Source organism: Gymnoscopelus microlampas (assembly GCF_963454915.1).
Source record: "Gymnoscopelus microlampas genome assembly, chromosome: 23".
In the NCBI taxonomy this organism is placed as follows: domain Eukaryota; kingdom Metazoa; phylum Chordata; class Actinopteri; order Myctophiformes; family Myctophidae; genus Gymnoscopelus; species Gymnoscopelus microlampas.
In genome coordinates this window covers 7,794,498-7,821,086 of record NC_139960.1, presented here as the reverse complement: position 1 = coordinate 7,821,086, position 26,589 = coordinate 7,794,498, and the positions used below count along the sequence as shown (strand labels likewise).

The following is a 26,589-nucleotide window of genomic DNA, read 5'->3' as shown; positions in this document are numbered from 1 at the left end:
AGTTCAGACATCACTCTATGGTTCTGCGCAGTAGATGGACGGGTTATGTTTGTTTCTGTGCGACAGATTTCAGATGTGCGCGTGAACTTACGGCCATGTGCGCGTGGGCGCACGCTACAAGGAACATTGATGGTCAGTATCACGTCAGTATCAAGTCAGTATCATATCAGTATCACGTCAGTATCATGTCAGTATCATGGTCAGTATCAGATCAGTATCACGTCAGTATCACGTCAGTATCATGGTCAGTATCACTTCAGTATCATGGCAGGATCATGGTCAGTATCATGTCAGTATCATGTCAGTATCACGTCAGTATCATGTCAGTATCATGTCAGTATCATGGTCAGTATTATGGTCAGTATAATGATCAGTATAATGGTCAGTATAATGGTCAGTATCATGGTCAGTATCATGTCAGTATCATGGTCAGTATCATGGTCAGTATCATGGTCAGTATCCTGTCAGTATCATGGTCAGTATCAAGTCAGTATCATGGTCAATATCATGTCAGTATCATGGTCAGTATCATGGTCAGAAATCATGTCAGTATCATGGTCAGTATCATGTCAGTGTCATGGTTAGTATCATGGTCAGTATCACGTCTGTGTCATGGTCAGTATCATGGTCAGTATAATGGTCGGTCAATAAGGGTGCATTCAGACTGGGTCCAATTGATTGGAACCGTTCCCGAGTACGATTGGCCTCTCCCAGCTGGCCAGCATTCACATTGGCCAAGATTCTTCCGTACCCGAGTACACTTCATTCAACAGTAATAGTAAATATGTGCCTCATGGGGGCGCTGTGGTCTATGGGGCTTTGGGAGATAGAGAATGTCAATCACAGAAGAAGAGTCACTTGTCACAGTTTAGAGTGAATAATAAAGTTTGACTGTGTTCCTGACATTGTCTTGAGTTATAATATTAACAGAACAACAATACTCAACCAAAGCAGTGTGTGCGCTGGTCTTTGAAACCTTGCAATGTAAGGTTGTCTATAATTATCATATGACAGGGATGTCACTGAAGCATCCTTGGTATTTTAACAGTGACGTCACAGACTAATCAGTTCAGACTTAACTCTATGGTTCTGCGCAGTAGATGGACAGCTATGTTTTTTTGGTAACGTCTTATTTAACAAACTTTTTTATTTTACACAAAGATTTCTGTGCACGACAGATTTCAGATGTGCACGTGAGCGTCCGGCCGTGTGCATGTTGGTGCACGCTACAGGGAACATTGATATTGGTCAATATCATGTCAGTATCATGGTCAGTATCATGGTCAGTATCATGGTTAGTTTCATGGTCAGTATCATGGTCAGTATCACATCAGTATCATCTCAGTGTCATGGTCAGTATCATGGTCAGTAAAATGGTTAGTATCATGTCAGTGTCATGGTCAGTATCATGGTCAGTAAAATGGTCAGTATCATGTTAGTATCACGGTCAGTATCATGTCAGTGTCATGGTCAGTATCATGGTCAGTAAAATGGTCAGTATCATGTCAGTATCATGGTCAGTGTCATGGTCAGTAAGTGTCATGAACAGTATCATGGTCAGTATCATCTCAGTATCATGGTCAGTAAAATGGTCAGTATCATGTCAATGTCATGTCAGTAAAATGGTCAGTATCATGTCAATGTCATGGTCAGTATATGATCAGTAAAATGGTCAGTATCATGGTCAGTAAAATGGTCAGTATCATGGTCAGTATCATGGTCAGTAAAATGGTCAGTATCATGGTCAGTGTCATTTACCCTGAGCAGTCATCACGTCACTGATGTGATTGCATCATATCAGATGTGAGGCATTGCACCACCCACAATAACAACCATAGACCAATCAAAGCCATTATTTTGTGTCAAGAACAACAGTGGCAAGAATCATGTGCATCCATTGTTCAACTTTAAAGAGCAAGGAGCTAATAGGCTCAAAACACAGTGGTCCATCTTAACTGATCAGGTGGCTCATTTTACATGAAACTGCTAAATCTAAAACAAATATGTGACAGCTGATCAAAAGCTGTAGGGCCTAACCTTTTTCATTACATTAGTTTCCCAGGCGACTTGGGAAAGTGGCCCAATTTAGCTGACATCACCCTACAAGGATTATAGATATTCCATAGTTTGACATACTGTGCACGACAGATTTCAGATGTGCACGTGAGCGTCCGGCCGTGTGCATGTTGGTGCACGCTACAGGGAACATTGATATTGGTCAATATCATGTCAGTATCATGGTCAGTATCATGGTCAGTATCATGGTTAGTTTCATGGTCAGTATCATGGTCAGTATCACATCAGTATCATCTCAGTGTCATGGTCAGTATCATGGTCAGTAAAATGGTTAGTATCATGTCAGTGTCATGGTCAGTATCATGGTCAGTAAAATGGTCAGTATCATGTTAGTATCACGGTCAGTATCATGTCAGTGTCATGGTCAGTATCATGGTCAGTAAAATGGTCAGTATCATGTCAGTATCATGGTCAGTGTCATGGTCAGTAAGTGTCATGAACAGTATCATGGTCAGTATCATCTCAGTATCATGGTCAGTAAAATGGTCAGTATCATGTCAATGTCATGTCAGTAAAATGGTCAGTATCATGTCAATGTCATGGTCAGTATATGATCAGTAAAATGGTCAGTATCATGGTCAGTAAAATGGTCAGTATCATGGTCAGTAAAATGGTCAGTATCATGGTCAGTGTCATTTACCCTGAGCAGTCATCACGTCACTGATGTGATTGCATCATATCAGATGTGAGGCATTGCACCACCCACAATAACAACCATAGACCAATCAAAGCCATTATTTTGTGTCAAGAACAACAGTGGCAAGAATCATGTGCATCCATTGTTCAACTTTAAAGAGCAAGGAGCTAATAGGCTCAAAACACAGTGGTCCATCTTAACTGATCAGGTGGCTCATTTTACATGAAACTGCTAAATCTAAAACAAATATGTGACAGCTGATCAAAAGCTGTAGGGCCTAACCTTTTTCATTACATTAGTTTCCCAGGCGACTTGGGAAAGTGGCCCAATTTAGCTGACATCACCCTACAAGGATTATAGATATTCCATAGTTTGACATACTTTGTGTCTGAAGGTCCAGGTTCATTACTGAAGTGAGGAGGATGTAGTCTAGAGCAGCCACTCTTCATAGACACACAGCTGGGTGTTGGAGATTCTGGTCTGTGGTAAACACTTCTGGAATCATACAAATTATTCTTCGATTATCATGTGAATGAAAATGTCCTTTTGTTTCCCCTCCCAATATTGCATTTAGATGAAAACAGAACAAAAATGAATGAAATAATATCACCACTAAAATGTGCTACAAATACAGTACAATACAAGCTGCATAGATATTCCATGTTTTGTTACATAGATAGATATTCCATAGTTGGATACTATTTCCATGCATCGTTGTGTACATAGTGTACGTATATTGTATGGAGGATTCACATGCTTTGTTGTCCCTGTGTAGGCTACTTCAATGGACTACTTTGTTTGGGCTGTTTGCTGGATAGGCAACGTTCGAGCAGTCTAAAACGGGAGCGATTGCAATGTTGAGTCATGTCAGTGTCTGTGTCACGCACTGACGCATGTGCGACCACACACACACACACACACACACACACACACACACACACACACACACACACACACACACACACACACACACACACACACACACACACACACACACACACACACACACATCATGTCAGTGTCATTTAACCTGAGCAGTCATCATGTCATTGATGTGATTGCATCATATCAGATATGAGGCATTACACCACCCACTGTTTTATGTCAAGTACAACTGTGGCATGTGCATTGGCTGTTCAACTTTAAAGAGCAAGGAGCTAATAGGCTCAAACAGCGGCCCATCTTAAGTGATAGGGTGGCTCATTTTACATGAAACTGCTAAATTTAAAATATCTGTGACAGCTGATAAAAAGCTGTAGGGCCTCATTATTTTTATTACATTAGTTTTCCAGGCGACCTTCGTAAAAGTGGCCCAATTTAGCTGACATCACCCTACAAGAATAATAGATATTCCATAGTTTGACATACTTTGTGTCTGAAGGTCCAGGTTCATTACTGAAGCAAGGAGGATGTCCTTTAGAGCAGTCACTCTTCATAGACACACAGCTGGGTGTTGGAGACTCTGGTCTGTGGTAAACACTTCTGGAATCATACAAATTATTCTTCGATTATCACGTGAATGAAAATATATTTTTTGTGTCCCCTCCCAATATTGCAGTTACATGAAAATAGATAAAAAATGAATGAAATAATATCACTACTAAAATATACTATAAATACAGTACAATACAAGCTGCATAGATATTCCATGTTTTGTTACATAGATAGATATTCCATGTATCTGCTATTTCCATGCCTCGTTGTGTACATGGTGTATATTGTATAGGAGGATTCACATGCTTTGTTGTCCCTATCTACTTCAATGGACTACTTTGTTTGGGCTGTTTGCTAGATTTTTTTTTTAATGAGGCAATGTTACGAGCAATCTAAAACGTGAGCGATTGCAATGTGGAGTCATGTCAGTGTCTGTGTCACGCACTGACACATGCGCGAGCACACACGCCCACAAACACCACACACACACACACGCACACGCGCACACACACACACACACACACACACACACACACACACACACACACACACACACACACACACACACACACACACACACACTCACAGGGACGCAATGCGCAGGCTGCCTGCAGCCTGGACTGACATAGACTGAGTGGAGCATGTGGATGTAAATAATGCATAGCGGATTAAAACTTTAATCAGTTCAGACTTAACTCTATGGTTCTGCGCAGTAGACGGACGGGTTATGTTTTTTTGGTAACGTCTTTATTTAACAAACGTTTTTATTTTACACAAAGATTCCTGTGCACGACAGATTTCAGATGTGCACGTGAACGTCCGGCCGTGTGCATGTTGGTGCACGCTACAGGGAACATTGATATTGGTCAATATCATGTCAGTATCATGGTCAGTATCATGGTCAGTATCATGTCAGTTTCATGGTCAGTATCATGGTCAGTATCACATCAGTATCATCTCAGTGTCATGGTCAGTATCATGGTCAGTAAAATGGTTAGTATCATGTCAGTGTCATGGTCAGTAAAATGGTCAGTATCATGTTAGTGTCACGGTCAGTATCATGTCAGTATCATGGTCAGTGTCATGGTCAGTATCATGTCAGTGTCATGGTCATTATCATGGTCAGTAAAATGGTCAGTATCATGTCAGTATCATGGTCAGTGTCATGGTCAGTAAGTGTCATGAACAGTATCATGGTCAGTATCATCTCAGTATCATGGTCAGTATCATGTCAATGTCATGTCAGTAAAATGGTCAGTATCATGTCAATGTCATGGTCAGTATATGATCAGTAAAACGGTCAGTATCATGGTCAGTAAAATGGTCAGTATCATGGTCAGTATCATGGTCAGTAAAATGGTCAGTATCATGGTCAGTGTCATTTACCCTGAGCAGTCATCACGTCACTGATGTGATTGCATCATATGTATCAGATGTGAGGCATTGCACCACCCACAATAACAACCATAGACCAATCAAAGCCATTATTTTGTGTCAAGAACAACAGTGGCAAGAATCATGTGCATCCATTGTTCAACTTTAAAGAGCAAGGAGCTAATAGGCTCAAAACACAGTGGTCCATCTTAACTGATCAGGTGGCTCATTTTACATGAAACTGCTAAATCTAAAACAAATATGTGACAGCTGATCAAAAGCTGTAGGGCCTAACCTTTTTCATTACATTAGTTTCCCAGGCGACTTGGGAAAGTGGCCCAATTTAGCTGACATCACCCTACAAGGATTATAGATATTCCATAGTTTGACATACTTTGTGTCTGAAGGTCCAGGTTCATTACTGAAGTGAGGAGGATGTAGTCTAGAGCAGTCACTCTTCATAGACACACAGCTGGGTGTTGGAGACTCTGGTCTGTGGTAAACACTTCTGGAATCATACAAATTATTCTTCGATTATCATGTGAATGAAAATGTCCATTTGTTTCCCCTCCCAATATTGCATTTAGATGAAAACAGAACAAAAATGAATGAAATAATATCACCACTAAAATGTGCTATAAATACAGTACAATACAAGCTGCATAGATATTCCATGTTTTGTTACATAGATAGATATTCCATAGTTGGATACTATTTCCATGCCTCGTTGTGTACATAGTGTACGTATATTGTATAGGAGGATTCACATGCTTTGTTGTCCCTGTGTAGGCTACTTCAATGGACTACTTTGTTTGGGCTGTTTGCTGGATAGGCAATGTTCGAGCAGTCTAAAACGGGAGCGATTGCAATGTTGAGTCATGTCAGTGTCTGTGTCACGCACTGACACATGTGCGACCACACACACACACACACACACACACACACACACACACACACACACACACACACACACACACACACACACACACACACACACACACACACACACACACACACACACACACACACACGGATTGAAACTTTAATCAGTTCAGACTTAACTCTATGGTTCTGCGCAGTAGACGGACGGGTTATGTTTTTTTTTGTAACGTCTTTATTGAACAAACGTTTTTATTTTACACAAAGATTTCTGTGCACGACAGATTTCAGATGTGCGCGTGAACGTCCGGCCTTGTGCGTGTTGGTGCATGCTACAGGGAACATTGATATTGGTCAATATCATGTCAGTATCATGGTCAGTATCATGGTCAGTATCATGGTCAGTTTCATGTCAGTTTCATGGTCAGTATCATGGTCAGTATGACGTCAGTATCATCTCAGTATCATGGTCAGTATCATGTCAGTGTCATGGTCAGTATCATGGTCAGTAAAATGGTCAGTGTGACGGCCCCCTGGGCCTTTGCTATAGGGTTATGTGTGTGTGTGCCTTTAACATTCCATTGCAGTGCTGGGTTGGAGGGTGGAGGCTGAGATGATCAGTGGAAGGGGAGACACCTGGCCAATTGTCTCCTCACTCTATAAAATCCCCACTCTATAACAGTTCATTCTCTTCAGTCCTCCCCAGGTCACAGGCGTGTGGCCGCACAGGAGAGCATTTGTGTTTGAGTTCCTTATGTTGAGTTATTAGCTTCAGTTTCAGTGGGCAGCATGTTTCCCTGCCTTTATGATTTGGAAACCTGACTTATTACTTAATTACTATTCTTTCACTATTTGGTAAATAAACTTTACACTTATTTATGTATTCCTCCGTGTCGTCTCCCCTTTTTTGTTATGGTCTCTGAGCCAGACTGTAACATCAGTATCATGGTCAGTCAAATGGTCAGTATCATGTCAGTATCATGGTCAGTAAAATGGTCAGTAAGTGTCACGGTCAGTAAAATGGTCAGTAAGTGTCACGGTCAGTATAATCTCAGTATCATGGTCAGTAAAATGGTCAGTGTCATGTCAGTAAAATGGTCAGTATCATGTCAATGTCATGGTCAGTATCATGGTCAGTATATGGTCAGTAAAACAGTCAGTATCATGGTCAGTAAAATGGTCACTATCATGGTCAGTATCGTGGTCAGTATCATGGTCAGTATCATGGTCAGTAAAATGGTCAGTGTCATTTACCCTGAGCAGTCATCACGTCACTGATATGATTGCATCATATCAGATGTGAGGCATTGCACCAGCCACAATAACAACCATAGACCAATCAAAGCCACTGTTTTATGCAAGAATCATGTGCATCCATTGTTCAACTTTAAAGAGCAAGGAGCTAATAGGCTCAAAACACAGTGGTCCATCTTAACTGATCAGGTGGCTCATTCTACATGAAACTGCTAAATCTAAAACAAATATGTGACAGCTGATCAAAAGCTGTAGGGCCTAACCTTTTTCATTACATTAGTTTCCCAGGCGACTTGGGAAAGTGGCCCAATTTAGCTGACATCACCCTACAAGGATAATAGATATTCCATAGTTTGACATACTTTGTGTCTGAAGGTCCAGGTTCATTACTGAAGTGAGGAGGATGTAGTCTAGAGCAGTCACTCTTCATAGACACACAGCTGGGTGTTGGAGATTCTGGTCTGTGGTAAACACTTCTGAAATCATACAAATTATTCTTCGATTATCATGTGAATAAAAATGTCCATTTGTTTCCCCTCCCAATATTGCAGTTAGATGAAAACAGAACAAAAATTAATGAAATAATATCACCACTAAAATGTGCTATAAATACAGTACAATACAAGCTGCATAGATATTCCATGTTTTGTTACATAGATAGATATTCCATAGTTGCATGTATCTTCTATTTCCATGCCTTGTTGTGTATATAGTGTATATTGTATAAGAGGATTCACATACTTTGTGTCTGAAGGTCCAGGTTCATTACTGAAGTCAGGAAGATGTTGTTTAGACCCATCACTCTTCATAGACACACATTTGTCTGTTGGAGACTCTGGTCTGTGGATGTGAGGTTTTGCAGGCCCCTCCTCCTCTTTCTCCACACTCTCACTCATCTTTAGGTCTTTATTAAACCTGTCAGGGTTACGGTCAATGAAATAGATTAGAAAACAGGAAATACTGGATGTATGTGCACAACTGTGAGCAGGGGTGCAATGCTCAGTGGACGGGGTTGCATGCCGAGCAACCACTTATTTGGGCAGGGGGACGCGCAGGCACACGCATAGATTCAAAACTACTTTAAATTCACACTTCATCAAAGTTTACAAAGGCTCCCGACTCACGCCAGGTACATTAACATAGGAATTAGCCTATATGCATATCAATTGTCCATTGTGTGACCTGTACTGTAGGTGTTAAGCGACGTGCGCGTCACGTCATTAAAATAGAGAGCAACCACTTCTCAAATGAGCATAGCATCACTGACTGTGAGCATGTGAGAGTCCTTTAGACACTTGTAAGAACTTGCACGTGCACACACACACACACACACACACACACACACACACACACACACACACACACACACACACACACACACACACACACACACACACACACTAGTGTTTGTGTAAAGTACAGTACAGTAAATATGACCCACCTTTGGCCCGCCTATGATTGGTTTAGGTGTACACATGATTAGAGATGATTAGTTAAGGTATAGTGTCAAATATCATGGTAAGCCAATCTGAAGCAGAATTGGGCGGGTCATGCCTTTGCTTTCCTGGGGCAAACATATTTTCTGTGCGTGACAACCTCGTGCCACTAAGTACAGTAGGTTTGAGTCGCACCCAAATTCCTGTTTCTAGTTCTTGTGACGAACACAACACCAGTACACCACCAGCCTGTCTTTAATAACACAATAAATAAATTGTTTATGAGCCATGATAGCTTTGTTTTTCCCTAGTGAATACCGGTCCATATCTATCGGTCAGTATATGAATGAATTACATCAATAAACAGAGTAAACTTCTCATTATAATAATATTTGGGTGTATTCCAGAGAAGAGATCTTACAAGTGTCGAAAAAGCATGGTGCAGATTATTCTTCTGAAGTTTTTAACAGAGATACATACGTTTTATACACATAACGTGGGTCAACGCCTTCCGTCATCACAACAAAACTACAATTTGGTGCAGTCTAAATTTGGTAACTACAGTACATTCTAAAGTCACATAAAATAAAATCCCACATAGTGTGTGCCTTCCAGGTTGACGAGGGAAAGACAAAACAAAACAAAACACACACACACACACACACACACGGATGAAATGGATGTATTTATGAACTTCAACTGGTGCCAATGTGGCCGATGTTTTCATAGCATAGTTTATTGACTACTTCTGTTGCAGAAATGGCCATTTCCTTTACTTTCGGTTTTTCATTGTCTCCGCCAGGCCGAAAGGCATGGCGCAAGACTATGTTTCACCCCCTGTCCGTCCGTCTGTGATAGCTAATCTCTCACATCGTTGACTTGATCGCAGCAAAATAACAGCCCGATGTGGAGAGTCAGTGAGAGCTGGATAAACGACGTAAAATGTGTCAAAAGGAGTCTGTACGGCTGTCGATAAATGAACACATGACGTCGGTGGGAGAGGAGATATTGTGTCTTTTGGACAAACAGCAGCGTGGTGCTGATGTTTGTTGTGTGAAGCAGCTTAATGTCAGAGTGTTTGTGTTGGAGCGCCTCAGTGCGGCTGCAGAGTTCATGTGCAACCTCTTCCAGAGAGACACAGAGACACTAGAAACTCTGCTGGGGAAAAAAAACACTGCTGGCCATTGACTTTCCTATGGACATTGATCTACACACTGCAGGTATATCTGCTACACACACAACATCAAACTACACACTGCAGGTATGATGCAGCGTTTGCATTACAGCCAGCATGCCAGCGTAGTTCCCATATGGTTTCAAGGTGGGCTAAACCATATGGACCCCATGTCAGCAATGTCAGCGGCATCCACTTCAGTCCCAACTGCGATGCCCATGCAGGCTATAAGTAGCTTCTACCTGGCCCTTAGGTGGGCCCCAACTAGCCATGTTTATGTGGGACCAAGGCGGGTCCTAACTGGGTTTGCCCATGCAGGCTTTAACTGGGTTCTACCTGGGCCCTAGGTGTACCCTAACCAACCACAGTGCAGTGCCCATCGCTCCAATTGTTGTGACGTCAGGGCTCTCAATACTGCACATTGGTGGAGGAGGAGGGGCCGCAGGGCGACCGCACACATCGCTGAACCAATGGTAGCCCACGGATGTTTCCTCTGTGGATTTACAATCTGCCCCTCTATGCCACATATCATCCGCACTACAGGGTCTTCACTGACCGAGCCACGGCCCCACTGACCCTCATGACGCTACGCCACTTCAACGTGCGGCAGCATGCGCTGGGTTGCCAGGTTTGCACAGCCTGCGCCAGAAACAAGCAACCACCTTCATGAAAAAAAAAAAAACACCGAAATGGTCCGCAATGTTCCAGGGGTGTCCCCGCGCGTCCCAACACTCCACAGGGGGTCAGTGGACCATCAGGGGGTCCGCGGACCCCCTGTGGACCCCCTGAAACATAACAAATATTATTTCTTCAAATTCTTTCCTTTTTCAAAAAAACTTTTCCACAGTTTCACTCCGGCGATTTGGGTCCCCCAATATACACACGGCCACGCTGGGCCCCGTGCGCGGCTGGGGTTGAGGGGGGCGTAGCCCCCCGAAACTCTAGTATGTCAATAAACTGAATTAAGTTCCGATAGGCATATGAATTTAATGAAAACTAAACAGTTTAAAAATGAATCGATTTGAATAAGACTATAAATCAAGGGAAAACTAGAAAAAGTGCTTCTCGGAGCACAGGTCTCCGCCAGGTTAGCTAGGTTATTGTGGGCCAGCAATGTTTGGAATTTGCCAATCAGGATGGAATATGAAAAAATTGACAGATCTGTCTTGATCACTTGACTATAGAGATAATGTTTACCGATTTCCGTGATGCTTGGACAACATGTTTAATTAGCAAAAATGTACGTGCCACTCCTGCAAACTTTAGATGGTAATCTTAGCCACCAGGATGGAATATGAAAAATCGGACAAATCAGTGTTGATCACATGACTATAGAGATAGTGCATACTGATTTGTGTGATGTTTGGACAACATTTGTAGGAGTAATATTAAAAAAATGTGTTTCGCAAAATTCGGCCTCCTGGTCGCGCTATAAAAGGCTGATGTGAAAAATGCAGGGCAGAGGTTTTTCCTTGGCTTCTAGGGAGTGTGCGTGCAAAGTTACATGGAGATCGGTGCAGTTATAGGTCAAACACAAATTGGCCGGTTATAGCGCCACCATGCGGCTGATTTGAACATTTTCAGTTGGCATTTCTTCCTCGGCCTTGTGGGAATCTGCGTGTGAAAATAATTGTGAAATAACTGTGAAAACAAAATAATTGAAAACCGCAAAAAGGGCATTCATATCATATAATTAAATATTTAAAAAAGTCACAGAATCAAATGTTTGATTCTAGGCTTAAAATAGTTGATATAAATATTATTGGAATCTCTAAGGGAAAAATTAATGGGATCTGGAACGATGGAACCAGAAAATGTCCGCCACTGCTATGCCCTATGGTCTGACTCGACGATCCAGTTCTCCCATTGAAACCATTAATTAACTAGATAAAGTGCTCCTCGGAGCACAGGTCTCCGCCAGGTCAGGAAGGTTAATGTTGCCTCCTGGTGGCGCTATAATAGGCCAATGTGAAAAGGGTGCCATTTCTTCTTAGGCCTTTCAATCGGACACTGGATTCATGATTTGGGGCATTTTGTTCCAGAAATGTGTTATGCTAAATTAGACCTGCTGGTGGCGCTATAACAGCCCAATATGAAAAGGGTGGCATTTCTTCCTCTAAAATTCCTTCCTTCCAAAATTTCACAGAAATTGCACGCTGTGTTCATGTTTTGTGGCGTTTTGTTCAAAACAGACCTCTCCTGCAAACTTTGGAAGCCAATGTTAGCCAATTAGGATGGAATTTGAAGAAATCTGACAGATCTGCGTTGATCACATGACTATAGAGATACTGTGTACTGATTTGTGTGATGTTTGGACAGAATCTGTAGGAGTAATATTAAAAAAATGTGTTTGCTCAAATCGGCCTCCTGGTGGCGCTCTAAAAGGCTGATGTGAAAAATGCAGGGCAGAGGTTTTTCCTTGGCTTCTAGGGAGTGTGCGTGCAAAGTTACATGGAGATCGGTGCAGTTATAGGTCAAACACAAATTGGCCGGTTATAGCGCCACCATGCGGCTGATTTGAACATTTTCAGTTGGCATTTCTTCCTCGGCCTTGTGGGAATCTGCGTGTGAAAATAATTGTGAAATAACTGTGAAAACAAAATAATTGAAAACCGCAAAAAGGGCATTCATATCATATAATTAAATATTTAAAAAAGTCACAGAATCAAATGTTTGATTCTAGGCTTAAAATAGTTGATATAAATATTATTGGAATCTCTAAGGGAAAAATTAATGGGATCTGGAACGATGGAACCAGAAAATGTCCGCCACTGCTATGCCCTATGGTCTGACTCGACGATCCAGTTCTCCCATTGAAACCATTAATTAACTAGATAAAGTGCTCCTCGGAGCACAGGTCTCCGCCAGGTCAGGAAGGTTAATGTTGCCTCCTGGTGGCGCTATAATAGGCCAATGTGAAAAGGGTGCCATTTCTTCTTAGGCCTTTCAATCGGACACTGGATTCATGATTTGGGGCATTTTGTTCCAGAAATGTGTTATGCTAAATTAGACCTGCTGGTGGCGCTATAACAGCCCAATATGAAAAGGGTGGCATTTCTTCCTCTAAAATTCCTTCCTTCCAAAATTTCACAGAAATTGCACGCTGTGTTCATGTTTTGTGGCGTTTTGTTCAAAACAGACCTCTCCTGCAAACTTTGGAAGCCAATGTTAGCCAATTAGGATGGAATTTGAAGAAATCTGACAGATCTGCGTTGATCACATGACTATAGAGATACTGTGTACCGATTTGCGTGATTTTTGGACAGAATCTGTAGGAGTAATATGAAAAAAATGTGTTTGCTCAAATCGGCCTCCTGGTGGCGCTCTAAAAGGCAAATGTGAAAAATGCAGGGCAAAGGTTTTTCCTTTGCCTCTAGGGAGTGTGCGTGCAAAGTTTCACGCAGATCGGTGCAGTTGCAGGTAAAAACGCAAAATGGCTGTTAGAATTGAAACATTTAAAATGGCATTTCTTCCTCGGCCTAGTGGGAAAATGCGCGCAAAATTTCACGGAAATCGCATGCTGCGTGTTCAACCTTTTCCATTTGTGGCCGCCCTTCTAGCAGGAGTGAACGCTCTTTTGAAGGTGCTCTCTGTAGAGGCTTTCATCATTAAATCTTTTCTATGATTCATGGACGCTATGGGATCACCATGGTTACCTTACTCTATTTGTATTACTCTTCATGTACTACTTAAAAAAACAAATAAAAAAAAACTAGATTGTTGCTGTGTGAATGTACACCATAGCAGTGTGGTGGACATTTACATTTGCTCACATTTCCTGTTTGCTTCTTTATCTGTAACTTCTTTAAAGCAGTTCCTCTTTTAAGCCTGACATGCAACTAAGTGCACACATACTGTAAGAACCAACCAGTGACATGCAGCTACGTGCACTCATATTGTAAGAGCCAACTAGTGACATACAGGTCTATGGGATTCGAACCCGGGGTCTTCTGCGTGGAAAGACAACTTCTTATCCACTAGCCACGTTAATGCGTTCCACTAAAAGATTCCGGGCCGGTTGTTGATTTGAGGCATTTTGTTGAAAAAGAACCAATCCTGCAAACTTTGTAAGCCAATCAGGATAGAATATGGAGAATCGGACAGATCCGTGTTGATCACATGACTATAGAGATACTGTGTACCGAATTGCGTGAGGTTTGGACAAAATCTGTATAGGTGATATCCAAAAATGTGTTTTTCACAAATCGGTCTCTTTGTGGCGCTATAACAGGCCAATCTGAAATATTTGGGCCAGAGTTTGGCTTTGGCATCCAGGGAGTGTGTGCGCACAGTTTCACAGCAGCCGGGCCAACGGTGAGGGTGATTAGTTGTTCACAGACAGACACATGGACGGACACACGGACGGACGGACGGACGGACGGACGGACAGGGTGCAAAACATACTCTCTTGCCATGCTTTTCGGCCTGGCGGAGACAACAACACTTTGATCTGTGCCGTGTTGCTGACTTCCTCTGATGTGCCATCGAGGTCTGAGCCAGGCAGCAGGCTCTGGCCATAATGTGCTCTCTCAGAAGGCGCAGACTTTTTCCTGATAAATGCATCAACTTTATATCATTATTGAATGTTTGGCCGCCATGGAACCCATAATATTATTGCCATCAAAACAAGAGTCATGGGTTGCGTTGGGTCACTATTAAAGGCTATATTCTATAAACGTAATTTTCGCTTTTAAATAAGAAACTTAGTTTGATTGGAAACCTGAGACATCCACTGTAGGAAACCACGCCAGTGTTAAACATTTCCTGTAGGAAACCACGCCATTTAAAAACGGCTTCTCGGGTGTCTGTCTTGTTGTCTGCTGCTTGCACAGCAACAGGAGGCTACTGACGTCAGGTGCACTAGACTAGACCAGTGGTTCTCAACCTGATCCCCCGATTTTTTTTAAAGACCTTTTTAATACCTAAAGAAAGAAAGAAAGGCCATTACTGCATCAAAAGTAATAAACAAACTATATAACTGGTCAAACATTTGCCAAATTGTTAAATAATTTAAGAAAGAGGCAAACATTGTGAAAATAGCAGACCTACAAGCTCACTGTAGATTGGCTATTTTCACAATATTTATCTGTGTAAACTAAATGTAATGCCTCAACTCCTAAGTCCAAGTGTTTGTCAGGGTGGGGGGGTCCCCAGTTCAAATATGATTATTTTTGGGAGTCCCCAGTTCAAATGTCATTAGTTTGGGGGGTCCCCAGTTCATATATGATTATGATTATTTTGAGGGGTCCCCAGTTCAAATATAATTATTTTGGGGGGTCCCCAGTTCATATATGATTATGATTATTTTGAGGGGTCCCCAGTTCAAATATGATTATTTTGGGGGGTCGTGGCCTGATCAAGGTTGAGATCCACTTGACTAGACTACATAGACTATGGCTTGCGATAAACTCCAAAACAGACATGAGCCCGTAAAATTATATGTCTGAAATAAAGACAGACCCACATGATATAACGTTGTACAACCACTAGTGTACGTCAAGTGCAGTTAAAGGGATATTTCACTTTCAAAACATTTTTGGGTCATTTTATCATCTACTCAGGTGCTGTGAGCCCCCTGGACACTTTTTAAGTTGCTTGATTCAGTATTTAGATATTTGATATTCATTTTATCAGACACGCCCCCTTCCTATACAAACCCATTGTAACTTAAAACTCCATTTTAACCATGTTAGATTCATCGGAAACACCCGTCCTTGGTTCTGGTGACTGACATTGTCCTTCTAATACTGTATGTGAGGAGACCGTGTTTTTTCATATATTTTTTCATGTTTTCAGCGGCAACCTATGAATGATCCCTTGACTGCGAGAGAATGATAGAAGCAGAAATGACGTCATCCCCCCAAAAAATCTCTGTTGACTCCCATGTTATGAGATGTAGAAAACCACTTTCTTCTTTTTTTGGTGAAAACAAGCCATATTCAACTGCCGATAGCAACAGAACGGACAATTGCGGTAAAAAGGAAGGGAAGAGACCCTCCCCCTCCCCCCAGACAGCTTTAGTTTACATCTGTGTCACATTGTGGCTTCTGTGGGTCTCCATGGATCGTCAAAATAAGGTAAAACCGCTGGCAACTTGGCAAGGCATTAATTAATTAATTCCTGGCAGTCAATGTGTTAAAGTGGAAAATGTACAGTAAACAGTTGGGGGGTGGGGGGTCATTTCAGGTGATAAGCTTAGACTTTTTACAGGGGCCAGTTACAAATTGCAGTCACCTGTAGGTGCTCTTTTAGAGTGGTTTTGAAGGAGGGTCACACTTTTTATGACTGTTGCTTGGGCCATGTCGCAGTGCTTGACAGCGTATGTCTGTTTTTTTTGGGGCACGTTACGCACCGGCCCGGCCGTAATATATATATGTATATATATATATATATATATATATATATATATATATATATATATATATATATATACATACACATACACACGTGTGTGTGTGTGTGTGTGTGTGTGTGTGTGTGTGTGTGTGTGTGTGTCGGTCTTTTCATAGATTTCATAGAACGATGGGTGTTACAGGCGGCCCAGGGCGCTCGTTACAAAATGCTTCATAGGACAGTACTCCCCTCCTACTGTGGGCGGGGAGTATGCTGCGCGCATTCTGTCTCACGAATGTACATTTTACCACACACGCAGCCAGTTTAGATGGCACGCAGGGGCACAACCACCTGCTACTAATGAGGGTAGAGCGTAGGTTTGGCCGAGTCCCAGCTGTGTAGGAGACGCTTGCGCAAGCTGCGTACGGCCACGCATGACCTGAAATCTACGTGCCTGCTATGGTACTGCGAAGCATGTGACGTCACACGTTAGACCCGTCGTCGGACCTGCGACGATGCTCTACGCACGAGCTCTTTGGGAAACCCGGCCAATGATACTTATCTGACATGATAATGACACTTTTCTCAACAATTTGAGCCGTTATTACATTATGAACTGTTATTACATGATAAGCGACAACGCAAGGTTCTTAACACATTATTTCATTATTACATTATGCAAAAATCTGTTATTACGTTATGCGCTCATGATTTTATTACATTATGAGCTGATTATTACATTATGAGCTTTTATTACATTTAGTTTATTACATTATGAATCGTTATTACATTATGAGCTGTTATTACATTATGAGTTGCTACACGGCCTTCTGGTGGCGCTATAACAGGCCAATCTGAAAAAGGGGTTCAGCTCTGGCATCCAGGGAGTGTGTGTGCGCAGTTTCGCTGTGATTGGGCCAACGGTGCCGGAGATTAGCTGCTCACAGACACACACACACACACACACACACACACACACACACACACACACACACACACACACACACACACACACACACACACACACACACACACACGTGGACGGACGCATGGACGGACGAACAGGATGCAAAACATAGTTTCAGCCATGCCTTCGGCATGGCGGAGACAATCATTTGTAGCAGAGACTTTTTTTGATCACTGTATTGGACTGAAAGCTTACCTTGGAGTTGGTTAGGATCCATGCTGCTTACTGTGTTCTTGTACTTTGTAATTCACTCAGGATAACAGCACCTGATAAATGACAACATAGTAAATAGTTGTGGTAGATTGTTAATGACTCCTATGGTGCAGTAGTCTACTTGCAATTGCAGTTGTGAAGTAGTCTACTTTTACATTGTTTGTGACTATCCATATTGCAATAGTCTATACTTTAACATTGTCAAAATGACTCTCCATGTTGCAGTAGTCTATACAGTACTTTAACATTGTTAATGCCTCTCCATATTGCAGTAGTCTATACTTTAACATTGTTAGTGACTCTCCACGTCGCAGTAGTCTATAATACTTTAACATTGTTAATGACTCTCCATGTTGCAGTAGTGTATACTTTAACATTGTTAATGACTCTCCATGTTGCAGTAGAGAGAGAGAGAGAGAGAGAGAGAGAGAGAGAGAGAGAGAGAGAGAGAGAGAGAGAGAGAGAGAGAGAGAGAGAGAGAGAGAGAGAGAGAGAGAGAGAGAGAGAGAGAGAGAGAGAGAGAGAGAGAGAGAGAGAGAGAGAGAGAGAAATCTAAGTCACTCAGAGACTTGTTCACATCATGAACTCTATACATTTCATGCACCCAACAGCACCACACTACCTGACATCATACTAAGGACCGCAATGGAAACAAGCTGTAAGTTTTATTGTGTTATCCTTTTGTTTATGGTGGGTGTACAGTATGTTACATGTGACATATGTTTTTATTTAAAGACCAATAAAGATATCAATCAATCAAGTAGGGCTAGAAAGTTATCTCCTCAGAGTATGTGATGGTCAAACACACTGACAGTTCATTGATCTCACTCTCATAAACTGAGTTAAGACGAGACAAAAGGCATCTGAGCATCTGCTATTGTCACATTTAAGCAGAGGTGGACAGAGTACTCGACCCCAGTACTTGAGTAAGAGTACAGAGTACTCCTGGTTAAATTTACTCCACTACAAGTAAAAGTAGCTCAGTCAAAATATTACTCAAGTAAGAGTAAAAAAGTCCTTGCTTTTAAATGTACTTAAATATTCAAGAGTAAATGGTTTTAAAATTACATACAATTAAATTAATTAATTACATTAATTAAAGTACAAGTATAATTAAAAGTACATTTCTTATTTTCACATCAATTAATTGCTGTAATTTTTTTAAATCACAAGTCAAATTAGTGCAGCATTGGTTCAAAACGAGTAATCTAAATTAATATCTGTATAGCCTAGTGGTGCAGCACAAAATAACCAAATAATCACAAAATATTCAATTTAAATATACTGTCTTGAACAAACTAAAATATGTCTAAAACCTCAGCAATGCCAATGCAATAAATAACTCCTCAGCAGTAGCTGTGATGTTAGGTTTTCAATGTAGTTAGTGGGTGTCAGGACCCAGGAGTGGACATTTGAATGGGTCCCAGCCCAGGGACATTTTGTGATTCTATGAGTCCTACTCCTAATAAAATAAAAACGTTTCCCCATTCAAGGCACATGCATTGTTTTCAAGGCAAAAAACAAAGCATGTCACTCTTTGCCTTTCAGTAATATTAAAGGCAAAAAAGTACCATATGTCACTGCTATGTGCTAAATACTAGTGCTATAGCCTAAACTCCAGTGAGATTTATAGTTTTAAACTCTCTAAAGCAGGGGTTTTCAACTGATTGTGAACCAGGGACCACCACCCTGATTAAGCATCAACCTGGGGACCACTGTTGTGTTGGGTGAGATTAAAGCTAAGATTAGTGCTTTGCTAACACTTGCTACTGTATGCATGCATTCCATGATACATCCCACTGTTTCTCAACCAGTGGTCCATGGACTACACAGACACATGCAATTATATGGCCACATTTCCTAATAATGATGACTCCATCAGGCAATCCGGTACACTTCCCCTCCTTGAGATTCTAACTCCCATGTGGAATTTCTTGACCTCCGACTTCCCCCAGAAACTGACAACATTGACATGTCATCATAGGTTAATATATATAATATGCACTGTTCCATGGAATAAGAAGAAAAAAACATATTGCAACATGGTCAGGGACCATAGAGACCAATTGCATTTTAGGAGGAAAAAACAACAACCAGCGAACCTAAAAGTAACTTGTACTTTTCAGCCTTCCTTGAAATGTACTTGAGTAAAAGTAAAATATATGTCTTGAAAATGTACTCGAGTAAGAGTAATAAGTATCAAAGAAATCTAATTCTCAAGTAAAGTACAGATCCTCAGAATATGTACTTAAGTACAGTACTCAAGTAAATTTACTCCGTTACTGTCCACCTCTGCATTTAAGCTGTTTATTTGTATTCTGTAAACTTATTAAACCCCACAGTTTGTATTTGAACCAGTTAGGTTCACTTGAGCAGAGGAGTTATTATTATTAAGGTTTCGAGGCCTATCAGGCTCGAAGCCTTATTAGTACTGTACACTTTCGCTATTCTTCCGCCACTTTTGGCAGTTCTGGCCTAACCGTGCATACACTTTTTATGAAACTCGGCAATATGGTAGAGTGCTAGTCTCTTGAAATTGAAGTGTTTACATGAGGCATTGTATTCTGATTGGGGTCCATGTAAACACTCACTCACATGTGATATGAAGATATATTCTGATTATTAGTGGAATATTAGGGTCCATGTAAACAGTCACTATGAGGGTGCATTCTCTTGAATAGAGAACAGTACACCTTAGTGCAATGTCCACATTTTAATTTAACACAAAATAAACTAAGCAGCTAATGCATTTGTAACTTACCGAGAGTTCAAAGTGGAACCAACATCAGTAGTGCGGCTGTCGGTTAGATGACTAAACGTTGTTCTTCCTGAAGCGTTTGAATCTGCAAGGCTGTGTTTCATTTTGCACGACTTGATCCACTGTGTTCTCTCTCGAACACAGTTTCACTCCCTCTCTCTCTCTCTCTCCCTCTCTCTCTCTCTCTCTCTCTCTCTCTCTCTCTCTCTCTCTCTCTCTCTCTCTCTCTCTCTCTCTCTCTACACACACACTGACCAACAAGTCCCCACTTCCTCCCAAGATGTTGTCTAACTGCATAACTGCAACTAGTTCAGACAAGTTGAGCTGTTGTCTTTCACCACAGCTGACGATACTGTTTTCTCTGTTCCTTTTTTATTGTAGTGAGAGGATATGACTGAATGGTTGAATTATCTTACTTGAGGAGTTATTACTGTTCTTTTCTTATGATAGTAAAGGGTAATTTAGCAATTTAATACACATTCTATACATGGATTAGAGCTGGATCACTGAACAGGCCTGTTGGGCCCAGGACCAGGGGCCCAAAGGTCAAGGGGGCCCTCTAGAAAACTGGGCCAACTGAGACCCAATGTTCCAGAGTCTGACCCTGAATTTCAGAAGCTAAAAAAACGTGCCGTCGGAATAATCCGTTCCATAGTTATGGGCAGTTGAATGTGGCTTGTTTTCGCCAAAAAGCAACAGAAAGCAGAGAAATATTGGCTTTTATAAATCCTATAATACTAAACTAAACCAGCTCCATTTTGTTGTGATGACGTGATCTTTGGCTGTCTCATGATTCACAGGCTGCGGAACAGCACCCTCTAGCGTAAATCACTGAAAACACCACATGATGAGAATCTGGTGGGTGCAAAACATAGTCTCTGCCATGCCTTTTGGCCTGGCGGAAACAAAGATCAGTAGCTGCACCTTAATTTAAAGATATAGATGTTCTGGTCATCTAGGCTACCCTGTAATTTACCAATACAAACAATTGTGATTACAGTATAAAATGTATATAATTACTAACAGGACAGGCTGCATTGTGTATACCAAACAATTGTGATTACAGTATAAAATGTATATAATTACTAACAGGACAGGCAGCATTGTGTATACCAGAACATATGAGCGGAGCGAGACGATTTTTAACGTAGCGGGGAGCGGGTTTATAAAAAGGTTGGAGCGCTACTCAGAGCGAGTAGGCTACCGCCTACCGCTCCAAGCCGCTCCAAGCCGCTCTGGCGGGGGCCGCCCACCACATGTTTGAGCATGCCCGGTTGCACGGACTCAGACACACAGACATCCAGAAGTGCACAGCGCACGCACGTCCTCGATCAAGATTTCATTCAAATTTAGACTTTTTTTTTTTTCTTTTCTTTTTTTTTTGCTGGTCTGTGCGGAGCGAGAGGTGCGCAAATCAACGTGAGCAACGAGCGGGGGGAAGCGGAGCGGTGGAGGAATCAACATGAGCGAATAGCGAGCGTGACAACATTGCCCCTGCTCAGCTCCACTCACATGCTCTGGTGTATACTTTGGTGAACTACCCTTAAAGTTCCCAATAAAACATTAATATCACAGGCTATAAACTTGAGTTGGCCTACTTACATTACCCTGGAATTTCCCAATAAATAACACCAATTACCATATAAATACCGCCGTAATTAATATAGGTTTTAAATGGATCAGATTTGCTTTCTTAAAACTATCATTCACCAAAATCATTAGTAATTTCAATAGCATGTAATTACTAATATAATGGGCTGCAAAATAGCAGACCTACTTTGTTAACATTACCATACATAAACATTACAGTATAAATAACATGTGACTATTCCATCAGCTTCCTATTTATTGGAATGATGAAAGAAAAAGAAAACAGAAAAAGAAAAGAAAAAGAAAAGAAAAGAAAAGAAAAGAAAAGAAAAGAAAAGAAAAGAAAAGAAAAGAAAAGAAAAGAAAAGAAAAGAAAAGAAAAGAAAAAGAAAACATGGTATTTTCATAGAGCTCTGAGTGACTCGTGATTGTTTTGTAATACAGATTTAAAAAAGTGATCTTATGGCCATTTCTCAACTTAACTTAATCTTAAGTCTGGAGAGGAACAACTACCAGATGTCACCAATGACCTTATCCAAAGGCTACCATTCAGCCAACTACACAAGGCCAACTACACAAGGCGTGTGAAAAAAGCACTTCTGCATGATGTTTGGAGAAAATCTGTAGGAGTGATAGCAAAAAAAAATAAAAAATCAGCCTACTGGTGGTGCTATAACAGGCCAAACATTTTGGCAACTGGTTTTGGTCTAGCCTTCAGGGAGTGTGCGTGCACATTGACCTTTGGCTTGGCTGAGACAATTACAAACATGTACGGTAGGGCAACAGCAACACACTGCTTCTGCTTGCATGTTTTATATTGTGTTTAGTGTTAGTTATTGGTCAATTTGAGGATTGTTGTAACAATGCACATTATTTTGCAGCCATTCTAATTGTAATTATACAGTATTTATACATTATTACGTTTTCATTTATGCAAATACAGTTTATTTTTATTTGTATTTATTAAGGGGTAGATGACCAGAGTATCAATATCTTTAAATGACAATTGCCCTTTTTTTTTAGCAGCTATTACAAATTAACAGATTGTTTGTAGATTTGCATAGCAAATGTGGACAATTTGCATGTATAGTATGCACCTATATCCACAGGTACTGCAGGAAGCCTGGTGACATGGGAATACTTCTCCCTATACCGTCTGTCTACTCTGCCAAATGGAAATAGTAATATTTACCTAGTAATACAAACTGTTTCATGCTTTCAATGCAAGACAATAGTTAAAAACTATTAACATTTAGTTAACATTTTCATTTACGTAACATTTTTTTTAACATTTTCTGGTACGTCAGGATTCCTGTCTGTTACTATTGCCTATTTGCCAGAGAGGATTGCAGCTTACAAAGGGACACTGAAAATACGCAGGCAAGCCATCCTCGCACATTCTAACCACTTCGGGTGGTGTTGGTTAGTAAGTAATGGCAACGCCACGTTATCTACATTTATTTGATGCTATGAGGGATATGAACGGTGAGGATTTTGAAATGTTCCTGTGGGTTCTGATTAAGGATAAAAGTATCCCGACTAGTTGTCTGGACAAAGCTAACAGGATGCAAACAGTGGACTACCTGGAGAAAACCTACTGTGAAGCAGCTGTGGAGATCACTGTGGATGTTCTGAGTAACTGGCTATTTTCACTTATTTAGCTTGACCCTCTTCGATGAAGTAGGGTATTAAAGTTAATGAGTAAATTATATATTTTGGTGAAAACAAAACAGATTAAAGATCTACATTTTGATAGTTCAGTAAGACATCTCTTGTATTGAATTACATATTTATTGAGCATTTATATTTTGAGCATAAATATTCAAGTATATTTGGCGTCACGTCTCATTTCATTCATTACCTTTAAAGTAATGCTAGGTAACTTTTTCAATAAAACTAAAGTTAAATTGTATATCTTTTGTGAGTGGCAAATGTTTCACAACACCCACTCCATGAATTTCACCCCCGAAACCCTTTTATTTATATATTTTCTATTGAACGACGTCGGGGTTGACCTTCCCGCGAAAATGACGTCATCTGGCTGGAAAATGGAAGCGGAAATGCACCGGTTTCCTGTTTGGCCAGGAACTACTGCACCGGTTTCCTGTTTGGCCAGGAACTACCGCGCTAATAACAAAAATGAAACTCGCGCTGATTTTAAGAGATTGTATGATTTGAAGAACGAAAAAAAAACAGGAAAAGAAAACACAGCTCACGGTAACTAAAGCTCCACTGGCTAAGAGAAACGATCCACAGATCATATAAAACAATTAAAAGAACGCTTTTTGAAACACTTCCGTCTTCCGGTGAAAATGAATGGAATTCTGGGTAACGCAGTAATAAACAAACTGCCTGCAGTGACGGTAATGACCAGCAGAGGCTGCTAAAAATCGTTTTTTTTTTATTTGCACTGTACAACTTTAAGTATGAATTAATAAATAATTTGCCAACTAGATTTTACAGGGAATGGAGTGAAATAGACCCTCATGAGGGAATCATAGAAACAGAGCCCACATGAGGATGCTGGGGTGGTGGTGGGAGCACCAAAATACTTAATGGAGCAGAGCACAAAGCAGCAGCAGCAGCATGGCAGAGCAGCAAGATGGCAGAGCAGCAAGATGGCAGAGCAGCAACAAGAAGAATGATCTGTGAGCAGGGAGGTTTAAACAGCACCTCCCAATCAGACAGAGAGAGCATGTGTCTGATCAACCGATCAGGAATTGCCGCTCCGTTGAGTTGTCTGCTTGAACTAGCGCCGCAGGCTTCACATCATTGAGTGTTTGTTCAATAACAGGGGGAGTGATCTGGGCGTGTAGCCAATTTTAATATAGGATGTTTACTATACTGCAGATTGCTGGCTTTGCAGAGAACAGTGTTACTTGAGGACAGGAGGAGATCCGGTTATACCAGCCAAACTAGGTTAATGTTTGGCACGGTATAGTTGTTTTTCCATTAAGGAGGTGTTTTATATATTATGTACATGTACATGTACATGTACATGTATTTGTATATTTGTATATGTACAGTATATATGTTCATTGTGGGCCAGGCAGGAGTTCTAGAGAGGTTTTTCAGTAACTCCCCCAGGGGTCTTTGAGAGGGTTCCAGTGGGTCCCAAGCAAAATGAGGAACAGGTTAACAACTTGAGCACTATTTTTTAAATACATACCCAAAATATGGAAGCCAGGTTGAAAGGGGTTGTTTTTTTAATGATTAAGCATTTGTATTAAGACAATTCTGTTTTTGCAAAAAGCAGTTGTAAATCAGTACAAAAATAAAATATATATTTTTTGGATGTCAGGTCAGTCCATGTAAAGAAAGAAAGTAATAAAATCAAAATCAAAAATCAAACATGGCAGTGTTGAATCAAAAGTCCGTTACTGCATTGCCATTTCTCGCTTCGGATGTTTTATTTATTATTAGCTTTATTTTAGTGTAATGTTTAACTTTAAAAGATAATTAGTAAGCAGCTTTACACACTGATCCATGTATCTCTCCAGTAAATCCACTAGAATCTAATGGTCCGTTTTATGTAGTAATGGCTCCATCTAGTGACTAGATGGAGCCATTACTACATAAAACGGACCATTATGACAATATTTGATACAGTTGAGACCAAATGTTTGTGGAACATTAATTTGCTTCAATTTCAGTATCAATTGCTTCAGAAATGGTTCTCATCTTCATGTTGGACATACTACTTGGATCCACTATGATAAACTATAGTTCCACCGACTATGCTGACACTTACCAAATACCAGACACTTCTAGTGGCCCGATACCTCAAGAAAGTATTAAAATAAAATAATGTCCATTTCAAGCAGCTGTCAACTCTCACAAGCTACTACAATTTTGAGCATTACAACGTACAACATCTAATATTAATTACGCAAAATCAGACAAATTAGACATAATCTCAAAACTCTACAAACAACCATATCCCATACACCCTGTACTCCATGCATGTGAAATGGAAGTTTAGAAACAATTCATCTAGTGTTATGCTCATGTATTTTTAATAAAACTCAAATATTCTAAAACATTTCAGGTCTATTTCTCACCAGTCACAGGGCCTGCCCTCTCCATTTCTTCCTAATCAAATCAGCTCACCTGGTTCTAGTGTTAAAGCCATAGGGAGTTTCATCATTTTAGGGGCAAGGCCATCAAATAAAACGATGTTTGGAATTAATTAATAGAATTATAATTGCCAATGAAAACAATGAATAAGTATTGGTATTTAGAAATTGCAAATATTTATACAAACTCCTGAGTCAAAAGAGCATATACCCTCAGTCCTGTTCTAATCACTCTTGTATGAAGATGGGGAGTCAGGGGATTCAGAACGTCAAAAAATGTATACATATACTTTTTAAGAAAGTTTAGTTTTTTTTATTACTATGAAGTGGCCATGCAGTGTAATCTTGAGTGAGATTAATTGTACCATTTTGTCTTGCTGTTTGGTGC

General features: G+C 40.7%; 1 protein-coding gene across 2 annotated transcripts in view; it reads right to left on the bottom strand.

Moving 5' to 3' along the window:
* LOC311040258 (protein NLRC3-like) overlaps positions 1-20,607 on the bottom strand; it is a 31,450-nt gene extending 10,843 nt beyond the window's left edge. Inside the window, exons 1-7 of one of the 2 annotated variants that reach the window (XM_084050427.1) lie at positions 20,539-20,607; positions 17,760-17,830; positions 8,396-8,569; positions 8,017-8,130; positions 5,916-6,029; positions 4,082-4,195; positions 3,095-3,208 (exon numbers count right to left, since the gene is read on the bottom strand). In XM_084050427.1, coding sequence (XP_083906553.1) covers positions 3,095-3,208; positions 4,082-4,195; positions 5,916-6,029; positions 8,017-8,130; positions 8,396-8,550 — 611 coding nt within the window. In that variant the 5' untranslated portion in view covers positions 8,551-8,569; positions 17,760-17,830; positions 20,539-20,607. The remainder of the gene's footprint in view (positions 1-3,094; positions 3,209-4,081; positions 4,196-5,915; positions 6,030-8,016; positions 8,131-8,395; positions 8,570-17,759; positions 17,831-20,538) is intronic. The other variant, XM_084050428.1, reaches the window with a different exon arrangement.
* Between the last annotated feature and the right edge of the window lie 5,982 nt (positions 20,608-26,589).